Source organism: Sitophilus oryzae, unplaced genomic scaffold, assembly GCF_002938485.1.
Source record: "Sitophilus oryzae breed Bouriz unplaced genomic scaffold, Soryzae_2.0 scaffold_980_pilon_pilon, whole genome shotgun sequence".
Classification (NCBI taxonomy): Eukaryota; Metazoa; Arthropoda; class Insecta; order Coleoptera; family Curculionidae; genus Sitophilus; species Sitophilus oryzae.
Genome location: NW_022147617.1, coordinates 1290516 through 1308595, shown reverse-complemented (window position 1 = coordinate 1308595; position 18080 = coordinate 1290516). Strand labels below are relative to the sequence as shown.

At 32.1% G+C, this 18080-nt stretch overlaps 1 protein-coding gene across 7 annotated transcripts in view; it reads left to right on the top strand.

Annotated features, from left to right (window-relative positions):
- Positions 1-13090, top strand: part of LOC115891259 (anosmin-1) — a 47592-nt gene extending 34502 nt beyond the window's left edge. For all 7 annotated transcript variants that reach the window (XM_030911689.1, XM_030911688.1, XM_030911691.1 and 4 more), the window contains 2 exons: positions 11716-11857; positions 12876-13090. In XM_030911689.1, coding sequence (XP_030767549.1) covers positions 11716-11857; positions 12876-12886 — 153 coding nt within the window. In that variant the 3' untranslated portion in view covers positions 12887-13090. The remainder of the gene's footprint in view (positions 1-11715; positions 11858-12875) is intronic.
- The last annotated feature ends 4990 nt before the right edge of the window (positions 13091-18080 follow it).

The window sequence follows — 18080 nt, the reverse complement described above, 5'->3', positions numbered from 1 at the left end:
AAATTCTAATGAATCATCGTTACTTTACCTGTATAATTGAAAACGTCTAACGATAAAGAACTTTTTTTATATGTTTGGCAACTCCAAACGCCTAAATATTTATAGATTTACTAAAAAATATTAACTGATACATTAATTTTCCCCGATATAATAATATACAGGTGAAAAGTCTGCTTTGAACCGTGCAGTTCGCTTTTATATGTGACATAATGTAAAATAGGCATTCAGTATTTAATTACAATGAAATAACACTTATTTATACATATAACTCCTCCCCTGTTAAGACAAGAAAATAACGGAGTTATTTTCGGGGGTCCTCTTCTGTGGGACTGGAACATGCTGTTCTTCTTTCTTCTTTAAACATGGAAAGTACTTCTTGAGTTGTGGGTATTTTCTGAACACTAGGTATATTGCAATTATTAGACAAATGAAAATAATCGCAATATCGAAGATGACTGGTTGATAGGTTCTTTCTTCGTCTTCTTTGATCGGTGATAGTTCATTGAATTTTTCTTTTATCTCGTATATATCGTCGAAGTTGATTTTCGATAGCTTCGGAGCAATATATTCGAATTTGGACTTTGGTTTTTCAAGATTTTCTAGTTGTACCTCAGGCAGGATTAAAGGTTTTCCTTCTCTTAGTTGAACATCGTTTCTATATGTTCTTGAATCGATGGTCACTTGGCATTCGGATGGAATATTTATTAAAGTTGGTTTCTTAACATTGATGTATTGATTGATTCTGCATTGTGCATATATTCGTTCTTCTTTGGCTGGCAAGAGTGAATTTCTTTTTGTGTGATTTGTTCAATGACGGATTCTTTTATGTCGATGTGGATCGTTGAACAATTGAAGTTTCGGACAGTAGTTGGATAGTGCATTCGTCTCGTGCATGGAAGTTTTCTTGACAGAAGTATTTTTCTTCCAGGAATGGACATGCTTCTTCCTCAAATTGGTATGACTGGTCTTCTTGTGCCAGGAATGGGTATTTGGGAATGAAAATATTTTGATTTAGGATAATTGGGTATAGGTGGTAAAAGGTGTATTCCTTAGATCTAATTATAGGAACGTGTATAGCGAAAATTAATTTATTTTCAGAAAATGTTACCTGTGTACCCAATAACTGATAATAGGTTAATATATTTTTAAAATTTGGAACTTCGTTATTTTTATAAATTTTTCTTAAGTAATTTAATAGTTCATTTAACTCGTAGCTTGATATGATAACGTTATGTAAGGCGTTCAACTTTGCAAACATAATCGCGTCTTCGAGATTATCGAGAAAAGTAATCAGACTCTGGCAGTCTAGATTAAGTTGCGAAACAATGCCTTGAAAATTCAAGTATGCATTTAGATTTGATATAGTTTTATCAACTGTTTGTTGGAATAGTTTCAGACTTTTTTCTAATTTTTGCTGATTTGTAGTTAGAGAAACAATTGTTTTATTATAATTATTTATTAAGTTTTTCGATAAGGAAATTTGTAAATTAGCTTCGTTTATTAAGCCTTTTTGATTTTGTTCTAGCTTATTTATAGCATTTTGATATTTTTGTCCGTCTTCAGAATCTAGTGTACCGAAAAGCCATTTAGAGGTTTTTCCTACAATATTTACTAATCCACGCTTTGTCCTAATGTGCGGATAAAGATTCTTTAATTTATTTTGTGTTGAATCGATCAAGAATTGCGTTCTTAATAAAGTACTTTCTGATAATCCATAATATGACATATGGTTAGTAACGTTTTCTTTATTTACATGATTTTTAATAAGCGAAAAGCATTGTTCTATATTAATTAATTGATTAATAATAGGGTTTATATCTATATAATGTAAAAATGTGTGCTTAGAATAAACTAACTTAGAGGTTCCTAGTTGCATAGGCAAAATAGGGTTTTTTATAGTTTTAAGTTCGATGTCCTGTGACAGAATTGTCTTCGCGTGAAGTACCAGGAATATCAGCAGGATCTGGATCTTCTTCATCGTTGTTTTCCTGAAAATTTGATTTTTTCTTTACCTTAGGTTTTCTAGCTAGGCTTTTATGATATGTTCCTTTATTTGTTATTAATTTAATTTGATCTTCTTTTTCGATCGTTGCCTTTTTAAATTTAGGTTGATCTTTTCCTCTAGCTTTCGTTTTTATATAAACTACATCTGATTTAAGGAATTCAGGTGGATCTTGTCTTTTCTCATTTCGTTTTGTTATAATTAATTCCTTAGTTCTTGCGTTTATACTTTGAATATTTCTATAAAGATCTTCAGCTTGTTCTTTATGTTTTTGTATATAATTTGATACTATTATTCGTCATTTAAATCGAATGGGTCAGTGTTATTTATATGCCCTTTAATTATTTCAAAAGGTGTATGTTTTGTTACGCTATGAATTGAATTATTATATCCTAATATAGATCGTTTTATTAATTGACTGGGACTAAGATTTGGATGATCACTTTTTAGACATCTATAATGTTCGATTAGAGATGAGTGAAATCTCTCTACAGGTGAGTTTGATGTACTATTTTTCGGTGTTGTATAGTGTATCTCAATTTTATAGAGTTTACAAAAATCTTCTACTTCCTTGTTTTTGAACTCGGTTCCACAATCGGTTGTTATTTTCAAAGGTAAACCGTGATGGGTTATAAAAGTGTATAGATTTTCGATTATCGTAGGACCTGTTAAAGCGTTTAAATGATATGCTTGTCCATATCTAGAAAAAGCATCTATAATTGTTAAAAAGCTCTCATTTGATATTTTAAATGTATCAATATGGATTTGTTCGAAAGGTTTCGATGTTGTAGGTGTTAAATTAAATTTTACGATGGGTGGACTTCGATCGTACTTATTTTTCTGACAAGTCTCACAATTGTTTACGTAGTTTTCAATATCTTCGCTCATTTTTGGCCAGTAAAATTTTGATGTTAAAGCGTTTTTCATTTCATTGATACCGCGATGACAAGTTTTTTCGTGTGGTACATTTCAAGTTTTTTCTTTTTGTTCGTTTAATGTTTCGATATCGTTTAGAAATTTACTACACTGAATAAAATTAAATGCAGTATTTTAAATAATTTTTGTAAAGTAATAATAAAATTTCTAGCTATTAATTGATCTTTAAAATACATAGCATAAGTTTGTTTGGGGTCAATAAATTCTTTGAGAAATTTTACAAAGTTTTCTGTTGATCGGCGTTGTGATATAGTTACATATATTCGAGTATTTTTGAATATTTGTTCGTGTCTACATTTTATATTATCGATTTCTCCGTAGGTGAATATTACTTGATTTTTATAAGTGTTTAATGAACGTTCTGAAATAGGGAGACCTATTATTGGTTCTTCTAGAGAGGTATGACGTGTTTCTAGATCAGTTGATTCTTTTTTCTTTATAGGATTTGGTGGTCTTATTTGTATATCTGAGTGGATAATTATTTTTGGTTTAGGTTTTATTCCTAATATTTCTTCTAATTCTTTTTCTTCTATATCAGGTAAACTTTCTCTATTTTTTATTAATTCTTCGATTACTTCGTCAATATCTCCTGGGTTATTATCGATTGATTCTGTCTCTAAGGCGTTTAACTCTTGATTATTTATTGGTATTCTTGATAACGCATCGGCTGCTTGATTTTGTTTGCCTTTTTTGTATTTGATATTGTAATCGAACTCTTCTTTTGGTCGAGTTATAATTTCTCCTTGAAAAATATTAACTGGAACTTTTTTTATTAGTTTTTCGTGAGGGTTTATAGAAAAAGAAAAATTTATTTCTTCCGGTTGGCGATATTTGAACGGTATTTCGACAAAATTGTTTATTAATCTTTTATTAGTTAAATCGATATTTAAGTTCATATTTATTAAGTCTTTTAAACCTATAACTCCATCGAAATAATCGTGGAAATCAAATAAAATAAATTTAATTTTTGATTTCTTCCAAATTCCGGGAATGAGAGGTCAGCTTGATATTTTGTTGATTTTTGACCAATAGCTGTTTTGATTATATTGGTTGTTTGATAGATACAGTTCGGGAAAAAGTTTTCTACAATAGATGGTTTTAAAATAGAGCGCGAGCTTCCGGTATCGATTAATAATTTTAACTTAGGATGTTTTATTTCTACATACGGAAGAGCGTTACTTGAACAGATGTTTATTTCTATCATGTTTTTCCTTCTTTCTGGCTGGGTTTCCGAAAATTTCCTCTTGTGCAGGATTTTTGTTCCTCAACAACTTTCTCGTATTCGGGTTCCTGTTGAAATTCTTCTTCCAAACTATGAACAGGGTATTCTTCAGAATATTGGTTTTCGTATTCGTCATAATTGTTATAATCGGTATAATTATAGTTTTGTTCATAGGGATGCGTATTTGTTGTGTCTTGGTACGCATAATTATTCATATCTTCGTTGTAATCATTAGTAAATAATTCTTGGAAGGTGAAATCTGGTGGTCCAGTTGCTTGGAAAGGTATTGGATACTGTCTATTCTGATATGATTGGATTTGACTATCCCTTTTCTTCGAAGCAAAAGATGGGTTTGCTGAAGTTGTAGACATAGGCTCTGGTTTTGATTGTTGGTGTGGTGGAATGGGCTTTGGCTTAAAGACATTTATAGGTGGTCCAAAGACTTCTCTATTTGTTGGATATCGTCTTGGAGGCATTTCTCTTGGAGTAATATTAATTGGTTGACAAGGCCAAGGTTGTTTTTGGTTAAAATTTGTATTAGGTACATTTTGATTGAATTGATTGTATTGATTTGGGTGATTAAATTGATTTTGATTATTAAATTGTTGTCTATTATTATTTTGATAGTTAGAATTGTTGTGTGGAAAATTTGTTGTGTTAGAAAAATTATTTTGATTTTGGAAATTTTGTTGTGCTGGCTTTTGATGGAAATTTTGTGTTTTGTACACCTTGTTTTGTTCGTTAGAACTGCCATAGAGCATTTCAAAATTTTCAAATTCATTTACGCACGCCATTGCATCTTCTAAGGATGTCGGTTTTTTAATGTAAAGATTGTTTCTTAAAGTTCCGCTGCAACCTGCAATAAATGTATTTAACGCGGTCTTATCATAGTGGCTTATCTGACACGTTTTCTCTAGAGGCGCTAGGCACGTATCGTTACTGATTCTTTGAATTACGTTACTTTTTAAGAGTTGTAATCTGCTGCCAAAACTTAAGAGATGTTCGTTTTTAAACGGTCGCGTTCTCGTCAATTCTTGGATTAGGCAATCTAAATCACGTCTATCTGAGAAACATTGTATTAAAGCGGCTTTTAATTTCGACCAATTATCTAATTCTAATCTGTTTCCCACCATTATCTCGGCTTTTCCTACTAATTTAGACTGTACACACTCAAAAACATGCTGTTTAAAATCCTCGTCTGGTACGGTCGCATATTTTAGTAAAAGTGATTCGCATTTAAATATAAAAGTATTTAATGTATTACTGTTTCCGTCAAAGGGCTTAATATTTTGTACTTTTGACTTAAAAATATTCCAATTTACAGTTCGCATATTTTCATTTTCTGAAGCACTTGTTCTCGCATTCATTTTATTTATTTCTGTATTAAGTTTTACTGTTAAATTTGATAGTCTGTCCGCTAACTCGTCTACACTCATTAACGTGCTAGTTTTTCATTTACGATCTATGAGCGTAAATTTTATTTTATTTTTATATTTATTTTTTATTATTTTTACTTAATAAAAATGTAATACTAGGTAACTTTTTCTTTGTTACTTTACTTCTAAGAATTTTTTACTTTTTGGTTTTTGTTTTTCTTAATCTAATGTCTTCGATAGACTGCTCCTATAACTATCCCTACTGATTTCCTTAAACAGAGGTATACCAAAAGGGGCAAAAAGGAAGGCACTTACTTCTTTTTGAAGTCTTTCCTGTCCTTTTCCTGGACTCCGCTCTCTGCTGTCTTCGTCGGGGTGGTTTGCGACAACTTTCTTTGCTCGTTCAGGTTTAGACAGCTAATCCGGATCGATTGCACTATCCTGTCTTCACTTCACAAAGTTTTGTTTCGAATTTCGCGTTTAAGGGTTGAAACCGCACTTCCCGATTTACCACTGCATGTGACACTCGAAAGGGAATACACGAAATCCTACCGACTGCGCCAGTTTTGAGGTCTGAATTAACAGAGTTGTTTTTAAAAAACGATTTTATTGTTACAAACGTTCTCGACAAAGTACAGAGAGTGAAAAGTCTGCTTTGAACGTGTGACATAATGTAAAATAGGCATTCAGTATTTAATTACAATGAAATAACACTTATTTATACATATAACTACGTCTAACGATAAAGAACTTTTTTTATATGTTTGGCAACTCCAAACGCCTAAATATTTATAGATTTACTAAAAAATATTAACTGATACATTAATTTTCCCCAATATAATAATATACAGGTTTTGGCCACGTACGTCCATAAGAGCGAACCAGTGTGCGGCGCGGCGAGGCGAACTGCTCCACTATGTTTTTACACATAAGTTTCATTCGGAACCTCGCAATTAGAGGAATAAACTAGTGGTTTCAATTACACTTTATACATTCTAGTTTGTTTTTTTTTACTTTTGATTTCTAACCACATGTAACACTGTTGACAGATGATAATCAAAGGCCAAAGTGATATTCCTCGCAAATTTTGAAGTATAATTAGTGGAAAAGTTGAAAGCTTATTAACTTTTTCCACTAATTGAAGGTTACTCCCAGTAAATGTGACGTTGTGAATGCTTACATTGATATTAGAGGAACAAACTTCGACGCTAATTGAGACCATTGATTTATTCCACTAAGTTTTAGGTTCTGAATGAGCTTTAGAGTCACAAACTGCTTCTAACCAAGAACTGTGAAATCGTACGCTAATGACTGGCTAGAAGCGTTGATTGAAGAAATAACAAAATTCGCAACCTTATGGGCGATTTCGTGGCACAAAACCTGTCCGAGATGTAGCTGGCATTATCGTCAGCCTGTCCGAGATTTAGTTTAACTGGTTTATCTCTGCGCCGCGCCGCGCCGCGCCGCTGCGCTCTGATAGTCGTTTACAGCGCAGCGGATAAAGAATACTGTACGTTTTGGTTTCAGTCGACAGAGTGAGTGGTTTCCGGAGACAATGTTGCCAGAACTACTGATTAATCCGTAGATATGCAGACTTTGTGTACAGTACATTAATAATACGGATTTTTTTTTATCATTAAACAATATTTAATATAAACAAAGAACGGCGTAGGAGTTGGCTTGAAAATGAAGATCGCTGTTATTTCATATGTAAAATAGGATGTGGTAGATTTGCGTCCTTATGTTATAGATAAAATGACGTTCGCAGTTTAGGATCAGGAAATAAACAACCCTTTATTTAAAAAATTGCCAACTTTTCGACGTGTATTTTCATCTTATCAAGGCTATTTTCATTTTTTTATAGCCTTGATAAAGACGAAAACACTTGTCAAAAAGTCGGCAATTTTTTAAATAAAGGGTTCTGTATTTCCTGGTCCTAAACCTGCGAACGCCATTTCACGTAAGATATTATTGTAAATATTAATAATCGTCATTTCCAAGCCAACTAAACGACTTTTTCGATCATGCGACATTTCAGTACCTATACAAGAATTTTTATTTTGATATGTTTGACAGTTTGATATAAAATAAAGCGGTTTTTTCATCCAAAAATATTTTCGTCAGACGAATTACAGATATTACACATTTTAATATGGCAACACTGTCGCTTTCAGTTTCACACCGTCTGCGATATGCCTTCGCTAGCCGAATTAGAGAAATAAGTGTTTTATGCGTTGACCGCAGAACGATTGGTGTCTCCACCGTACAGCACTTGAGACGTAAGGGGAAATCAAATCAGCCTTGCCAGAATTTGCCCATTAGGTTGCGTATCTTCCCAATTCTTTCAATCAACGCCAGTATTCTATTACCTTGGATAAATCTCATTTCCTAGATCCATAAGACGAAAACCCATTCTACACTGACATAATCCGGTGTTCATAGATTCAAAAAATTCGGAAAGTCTTTTCTCTTTGGCACCCTAAAATTTACTAATTTATATTTTTACAACATAAACATGAATACAGGAAACATACTACGGGGATACTCTTGGATAATATTTTTTTAGAAAGTGCATTTTGAAATCTTTCGTTATTAAAATCCACGTTACAATAATCCTCAAATTCTTCTGGACATTTTGTTGCATGTGTAGATTCTTTTTCGTTCAGTTCCTGTATTTTATTTTCTTCATTCCAGGACATTGAACATGTCATTTTGCTGTTCATTAACAGAGTGAAATATACAACATGATATATCTAAAAAGATGATTTATAAAATACAGAAAGAAACGATCTAAATGTTACTACCTAAAAAATACAATTTAACAACATATACCGGGTGCGTCTCAAAAATGGCTCACTCCTATAACTTTTTTATTTTTTTCAGTTAAAAAATTTGGTATGTTAGTATATGACATAAATTAGGATTGATTGACGTATTCAATTGTTTTCGGTCACTTCCTGTTTGACCAGAAATGACTACAATTTTTGATTTTTAAATGCATAGCACCCTCGGTATTTTTTTTTGAATAGAATGACATATCATATATCAGCTTTTGACATTTTCGGATATGGTTTATTTGAAATTATAACTTGCGGTATCGTAACAAAAATTTGAAATACCAAGTTTGTAGTGTCAAATTATTCGTAAAAAAATGCTTTTTCCAAAGATGGTAATGAGCCACCCTCGTCCCATTTAAAAAAAATGAGATATGATTAAAAATACGATTTGAGCATTTTCTAACTGGCCAGGACAAGACACTAACTACATTAGACAATCAAATATATTTTTCCAAGCCTTGATTAAGAATTAGTGTTTTTAACATAACCATATCATAGCACTCTATATTGAATTTTAAAATACGATTTTTTGTTAAGCAAGAGTGTAAAAAGTTGACATATGATATGTCATTCTATTCAGAATGTCATTTTCTACCGAGGGTGCGATTTAAAAATCAAAAGTTGTAGTCATTTCCGGTGAAACAGGAAGTGACCAAAAACAATTGAATACGTCAATCAATCCTAATTTATGTCATATACTAACATACCATATCTCGTATCTGAAAAAATAAAAAAGCTGTAGGGGTGAGCCACTTGTGAGACGCACCCGGTATATTGATTACTATGAACTGTATGATTTTATTAAATCATTATTATTATATGTTAGTTATTTTCATAAATTGTTAAAATGTTGTTATAACTAATTAACTTTATTTTATATTATACAAGAACACATTGTTTGAACAGTTATAGTTTCATATTTATACAATGTGTCAAAAAAATAGTGATCTTACTTTGGTGCGTGATTCTACATATAAAAATAATAATCATGCATAAAATGTTTCCCGAAGAAGTTACAGCCTTCGAAAGGTTAAATAAAAATAGTATATTTTGTTTATTTTAGAAATATTGATAAACCGTTTCTACTGAAATTTTGTACTTTTACACACATTTTATTGCCAAACGAATGGCGACTTTTGAAAAATTCCGTAATGGTACTTTCCATTAGGGTTAGGTACCACTGATGGTACTTCTTTTATCCTTATAGATACAGTAATTTCAACAAATGATATAAACAGCTAGAACTTTTTTACGTAAAAAATTCGATCTTCGTTTAGTTCGAAAAGGTGAACGGTTTTCAAGATTACGAAGCATCGGTTTTAGCATTAGTGAAATGATAAAATATAAAAAATAGGTATATAAAATATAACCAAAAACCTTTCTACCCGAAGGTATAAGGCTGGTTTTTTTACTTTACATTTTAATTAAATGTGATAAAATGTAAATTTAAATAAATGAATCTCCTGGTTTTGCTAATGCTAAAATCGATGCCTCGAAACCTTTCAACGCATACAGCTTGAAAACCCTTCACTGTTTCGAACTAAACGAGGAGCACCTTTTTTGCATAAAAAAAAGTCCTAGCTTTAATTTTTATCTATATTGTTATCGAAAATACTCTATCTATAAGGATAAAAGAAGTATACTGCCTGTAGACCTAATGGTGTAATGTACCCTAATGGAAAGTAGTACCCTTTCAGGGCTGTTACGGAATGTTACACTATCGTCATTCGCTTTGGCATTAAAATGTGTGTAAGAGTAGCAAATTTCAAGAAAAACAGTTTACCGATGTTTTTAAAAATCAACAAAATAAAATATTTTTATTTAACCTTTCGAGGGCTGTAACTTCTTCGGGAAACATTTTAGCTCATATGTTCATAGGAACTTTTTGTTTTATTTTTATCTGTAGAATTACCCGCCGAAATTAATATACACTATTTTTGACACCCTGCATATTATCAACAACAACAAACTTTCATTTAAACTCTTTTAAAACCTTACCTTATCGACTATAACCATAATAAGATACTAATTTTACACTGATGCCTATTCACAACCACAACTACGGCTCTAGATCCGTCGTTTTACGCCAAAAAGGAAAACTGTACCTCGCTCTTTGTAACCATTCTTTTATATATATGGGAGGGTGTTTTTGGAATCATAAAGTATTTTGTATTTCAGAACATATCAAGTGACATATTCATTATATGTTATACAGCATCAGACAATAGGCTATTCTTAGATATTAATGGATATTTAGACATCTGAAAAGAAAATACTCAGCAATATCCCTAATATTCTGTTGGGGTTTCTTTGATAAAATTGATTAAATTGTTAAAGTTAGGTATATAAAAATAAAGAGTGCGAAATTAGACCCATGGTCGATATCCAGATTTAAAGAAAATAAAGTATAAAATGAGCACTATAAATAGATACTGTTGATTTTATATACAGTTGGTTGGTATAAGTTGGTTTGGACTAATTGGCGAACCCCTTGGTGTACCAAAAACTTGTTTTACAAAAACTATTGTTAAACGAAAAATAAGCTTAAGAATCTAATTAATGGTAGAAAATTGTCCTTTGATGTTGATGTGTGTTGTTCCATTGTTAGCCAATTTTTATTAATTATTTCTATCACCAATTTCTTCAAAAGAATATTTGTAAACAGGGAGACCACGTCCAAAGATATCGAAACGTAAATTGGAAGTTTTAAACCATTTACCATGTTAACAAAATTGAAAGAATCTAAGATATTAAAATGTATTGCTTGTCCCAATGATTATAAGTAAAATTGAGTAACAATTCAAGTTAATATAATAATATATTTAATGTAAAATGAAAAATACAATTAGTTATATTTTTTTAATACAGGGTGAGTCTTAAATAAGTGCAAATATTTTCAGGGGTTGTATATTTCGACCTCAGGAACACGTCTATGAGGTTTTTTTTCGCTAAAAAAGGATGTTGAAAATCGTGCATTTTCTTTTAAATTTCCCTGCATATTTTTCGAAAACTTTTTAGAACTACCTGTTCACCGCAAATTTTCCCACGGTCTAATTTCTTAATCTCTGATATTACAATAGTTACGGCTTTACTCTATGGTTACGGCAATAAAAGGTATGCAAATACAGAAAAAATCCGGTGGCTCTCAATTTTTTTTCACAACTTAAATAACTAGATTATTTGGGACTTGAAAAATAGTAAAGAGAAAATATGTTTCTTTTGTCGAGATCTATACCAGCCCTAAAAATATTTGCACATATTTAAGACTCACCCTGTATGTATAATAAAATATTAACAATGCATATTTTATGCGAAGGAATAACTTAACTTTTATCATTTTAGGAGCAGAAAACATTCCTGTTAAAGAATTTGAGTGCAAACTCTGAATATTTTTTGCAACTACAAGCCATTTCCCAGTTTGGAAAACAACGCTTGAAAAGTGACAAATCAAATTTGCTTCTTAATACAACTTTATATAAAAAGGGTAAGTTAATTTTGGTATAGTTTAACCCCTTCGGGACGGACCATTTGACGGACCTCCATTTTACGAACTTTCATTTTAATACCTATATTTGTTCATAGAAACTTTTTGTTTTACTTTTATCTGTAGAATCATCCGCCGAAGTTAGATACACTATTTTTTTGACGCCCCCTATAATAGTAAAATTTTAAGGAGAATAAAATATTTTTTTAAATAAATTTATGAAATATATATAAAAATAATGCATTTGTGCTTAAAAAATAGAAAGATAACCTTAAATTTAAACAATCCGATTTGTACCTAAATTTGATTCCAAAAAACTTTTAATTAACCAGTTGCGTTAATAACCATATAAAGTGGTTGAAATTCGCCTCCAGGATCGGTACCTAAAGGTACGCATACAAAGAAAGTTGCTTAATCAGCGCTGAAAACCAGCACCAGCGTAGGGTATTCTTCAGCCAGGGCCAGCACAAAGAACCAGCGTTGAAACCCAGCGTTGGAACTCACAATAGGCACACCCAGTACAGACAACAAGCGACCAAGAATTTAGAAGTTTTTTTATGTGTGCGGATGGTGTTTAAAGCGCATTTAATTATTATTGGCGCTTACTTTTTACGTTCATTGTGTACTCTTGTAGGCGCTGGTTTTCGGCGCTGGCAATAAGCGCTTATAACCAGAAGTCTTTGTGTTCGTACCCTAACAAGTTTTGTTTGACAAGGCGAAACAAATTCTCCAACAATGTTAATTGAATTTTATTTCGAGTTCTAATGGCCCTAATAGAACTGATTGCAGTACTCATTGGAACTGGATATTGCCATGTTTCTACTTTCTCATAAGGAAAAAAACAACTCTAACTCTCTGTAATCTATCAAATGATCGATACACTTAATATAGTTAAAATAGAAGAAACTTGTAATAAAAAATAAATTACTATTTCAATATAACTTGTATTACATTATTGCAAGTTAGTGAGCAAAACATATTTATATATACTGGTTTATAATTTATTACTTATTTTTAGGAGTTCCTTAGCAACAAAGGAATAGATCATGGAATCAGCCATCAAATCAATGGAATAGATCGAAACATTTTGCCAAATGATTTTACTGTTATTTATTAATTAATGTGTATTGAAAATAATATGAATATGTGACGTCTAGTAAATTGGAATGTATATTTTTATATACTGTACCGTTAGTATTTATTTTGTATGGAATAAATGGACTTGTAAATTAAGCCCAAGTTATTAAAACTCAACTTATGAATAAACCTTCTCTATAAAAAAATGTAATAATAATCAAAGGTAATTAAACTTTCGACATTTCCTCCGTACATATCAGAATGACTTTGGCATAAGTATAATAATTAAATTAATTACTTTAAGCGACAGCACGTTGACATGAGAGCAGCTACTCATCGGCGCACATTTTTAATGTATTATCAATTAAGATAAAAATATAGGTTTAAGACAACGCGCACAAGTTTCGTTTAGAGTCCTAAAGGTTAGTACCAAGAACGGTAAACTAATAGGATTGCTCTATTGCTCATCCTCCAAGACGTACGTTCGCCTCTTCCCGCGCTTCAGCTGACAGTTGTGACGTCATTGTAGCCCTTGTCAAAGCCTTCGTGGCCTTGTCATGATAGTGTGTATTATTAGTTGCCTATGGTAAAGTTATAAAAATAACAGCTGAGAAATTTTGAGTTAATTATTTTGTCAATTTTAAATGTGAAAAAGGTGTCTTTAAAGTTTTTAGAGCTATAGAGTGTATAAATACGTTCATTTTGTATTGTAGATTGTGACAAAGTGCATACTAAGTGCCCACGATTTTGTTTATTAATTATTTTAGAGCAAAATATGGAAGTACTCTAACAAGAATGCTTGCAAAAGGTGATGCTGGGACCTGCTGTTCTTAAAAATGCATTATCCGAGTATTTAATACGATTTATACAGTTAACTTTCTATACTGCATACATATAAGGTGTTTAAATAAATAAACTAAATAATGAACGTTTTGCATTCGGTAACCAATAATGCACGTGTGTGTATTATTGGTTGCCGGATAAGGACTAATAACCATGACAAGGGCTACAATGACGTCACAAAGCGAGTAGTTTTCGCATGCACCTAGCGGACACTTTTGGCTGAATGAGCAGTCCTATTAGGTTAACTGTTCTTGGGTTAGTACAATCTCTACCATCGCGCATCGTCTCGCCAACCCTATGCCCACATCTCAGCAGGGCAACTCTGCTGCGTTTGTCGTCTTATCTGAGGTATGGTACTTAGGACTAAACTAGGGGTTACCAGATGAAAACTTGTACACCCCGAACAAGTCTTCCCAAAAATCCGGACATAATTTTTTAGCGATATAAGAGCAAAAATTGTATACCGGGTGTGTCTCAAAAGTGGCTCACCCCTATAATTTTTTTATTTTTTCAGATACAAAAAACAAGATTTGGTGTGTTAGTATATGATATAAATTAGGATTGACTGACGTATTCAATTGTTTTTGGTCGCTTCCTGTTTCCCCGGAAATGACAACAACTTTTGATTTTTTAATGGCAGAAAGTGACATTCTGAATAGAATGACATGTTATATGTCAACTTTTGACATTCTCGCTTAATAAAAAATTGTATTTTAAATTTCAATCTAGAGTGTCATGGCTATATTAAAAACACTAATTCTTAATCAAGGAGCCTTAGAAAAATAGATTTGATCGTCTAATGTTTTTAGTGTTCCAGGACAAGATCCTGGACAGTTAGAAAATGCCCAAATCGTATTTTTTATCATATCTCATTTTTTCTCAAATGGAACGAGGGTGGCTCATTAGCATATTTGGAAAAAGCATTTTTTACGAATAATTTGACACCACACACTTATTTCGATTTGGAAATTTTCATTACGATACGCAAGTTATAATTTCAAATAAACCATATGCAAAAATGTCACAAGTTGACATATGATATGTCATTCTATTCAGAATGTCATTTCCTATCGAATAAAGTAAAAAAATACCGGGGGTGCCATTTAAAAATCAAAAGTTTTAGTCATTTCCGGTGAAACTAGAACCCATTCAGCACGTCCAAATGAAATTACGTTTCTACATGGGAGACACATGAGAAACAAAACATGTTAAAGTGAATCTAAGTGTTCATCTAGTTCTAACATATACATATGAGATATACGCAGGTTTATATTGATAGAATTGTGTGATACAGTGTTTACTAGTTGTATATCGTATACACTCAAGATTCTAAAGAGTTTTTTGTAACGTAACAAATAATTATTAAAATGATGAAGTCTGACGTCGGTATATGAGACATACAATGTATAAGTCATATGTATGTGTGATACTTCGTATCATAGTTGTGCCTATAGTACACACCTTGTAAAAATGTAACGTATACACATAATATAAATATCTATACAGGGTGGCCCATCGAAAACGTTCTGCACGGCATAACGGCCAGAGTAATTTTTTTTTCAGAAAATTCAAAAACACGTCAATTTTGTTTGTGAGGGGGACAACTTTTGCCCCAAAAATGATTGCAAAATCATTTTTGGGGCAAGTGGTACCGCATTGAAAAGGGCTGTCTATTCTCTATACTTTCCCGCTTCATTTTTGAAAATCGGTCGAGTCATTGAGAAAATATGAAGGATTGAAATTTGAAAAGTTTATTTAAACATTTATCAGAGTAAATGATAAGGATAAATTCCTTCGACCAATTTGCTGTTTTTTCTTATTATTTCTAGATGTTCTCGACCGATTTTTAAAAAAAAATGACTCGACCGATTTTTAAAAACGAAGTGAGGAAATATAGAGAATAGAGAGCCCTTTTCATTGAGACGCCACTTGACCCCCCTTCCCATTTGAAAAAAGTTGGGGGATGACACCCCCGCTTAGAAGGTTGAAGATTTTGCAATCATTTTTGGGGCAAAAGTTGTCCCCCTCACAAACAAAATTGACGTGATTTTGGAGTTTTTGAAAAAAAAAATACCCTGCCTTGCGAAACGTTTTCGATGGGCCACCCTGTATAGACACTTTGTAATCGTGTACTGTTGTGTCTACATTCTAGCATGAAATGAAGGTGTGCGCACGCGCGGATAGCCTCAGCGTAGATACACCGACCAAGTGTATGTTATGTGTCCGTCCTCTCTCCTATCTCCTTTCTAGGAGTGGTATGTGTTAGCAGCCATTATTGTTTTATCATTCGGAAGCTCTATATAAATGTTCCGTTTGTGTGTAGTTTAAAAGAGATTTTAAGGTTAGCACAAGTTTTTAATTACCTTGTTACACCTTCCTAAGAGTATTATTAATATTATAGCAGCGACTCTTCCCTTACTCGATACCCAATTTACCAAATTTTGACTCCAATGAATGAAAACTCAAAATATTCTCGTATAATGATAAAGAGGTTAGCTCTGCAATATAATTTTTTTTAATTTGGAAATAATAAAAATCTAAATGGACCAGAGAAAGAAAGATTTAAACACTTCAAAGAATACACTGATATTCGGTAAGTTATTGATGGATCAATATACACAGATATGTTTAATATTCAATAAGTGCTCGATGAATGAGTATGCTAACAAACCAACTGTTTGGAGGGAAAAGAGGAGAAAAAAATGACTAAACGAGGTCCACCAAATCGTGGCGATATACCAGTGTTTACCATTTTAGTATGTTGTTATACTAGGTACTGATATTTTTAATACATTTTGATACAGATTCTGTTCTTTTACAGTGTTTTCTTACTTCTGGTTTCTGCGGTGTAAATAATAATTATTATTGTGTTAATTGCGCTATTGCGTTCCATGATATAAAGAAATATAAGTTTTTTTATTTTTTAACCACTTAATCCATTTTATGGAAGAAAAATGGTACATTTAATACAAAACAAAAATGGAACAATTTTAAGGCTACTTCTCTTGAACTTACGATCGAGATACTTTTGGAAAATACAAAGTTTTGCCTTCCTAATTTTCATTCTAAAAAGATATAATTGGTATCATTGAATAAATATTTCTTAAAAAGAACGAAAAGTTAGGCATCAAAACTTGTATTATTTCCTAATTTCGTTCATAAGAAGTAGTTTTATCTAGCACAAGATGTATATACGAAGCAAAATACATACGTATACACGCGGTAGTCACAACTGCATTGTGTAAACAGAGTTTAAACGTAATACACAAGCACTGTGTATCCTACGGCACACTGTGTATCCCTTACTTTGTGTATACGTAAATGCTATACTGTGGCTACATTGTGAGGCGGACGTTTAACCCTAGTGCATACGTGTTGAACTACAATGTGTAAACGTAGCATATTTACATCGGGGGAATTGTGCCACCCTGTGTCTACATCTAATAATGTAAACACATCGTAAATGTGATTTGATGTGCTGTATGGGAAGTGACCGAAAACAATTTGAATACGTCAATCAATCCTAATTTATGTCATATACTAACATGCCAAATCTCATTTTTTAACAGAAAAAAATAAAAAAGATATAGGGGTGAGCCACTTTTGAGACGCACCCGGTATTGTTTTAGTAAGAGTAAAAATGATACCTCTAAAGGCGAGGCTGTACGTTTATTCACTAGGCATGACATACAGGCGAGGCACAAAAAATCATTTTTACTCCGAATAGAACATGCTAGTTTTTTCATTTCAATACCACAAATCATTTTTTAAACAATTTCAAACGTTCCAAATAATATAAAAAGATTAAAAAGTAATAGGCGCCTTCTAAGTAATTATATATCAAGAAACTATGGTTATGCTCGTTGAATTTGACACTTTATGTCAGTTTAAAGCCCCGTTCTCAAAACGACGTATTGTCGCTGGCGACAGTGGTTGACACATCAAAGAACCAATGGGAGTTGTTTAAATTTATATTCAAAGTAGCTGTTAAGAAGCTGTTTGAATTTTGTACAAATCTCATTGGTTCATTTGACGTGTCGCTGGCAACAATACGAAGTTCTGACAACGGGACTTAATAATAAATTTTCGTACTTTTGTGTTTAGGCGTAAAAGTACTTTACTTTTATGCCTAGATATGTGTTAAAATGACTTTTATATGTTGTCAATCACGTCGCAAAAATTAATACTTTTCAAACGTTTGAAAAAAAAACACATGTCTGTCAAAACTGTCAAAACTTAAAACTTACGAACTAAAACAATGAATAATTGACACTGCTGAATTATCGACCATTTTTTAAGTAAC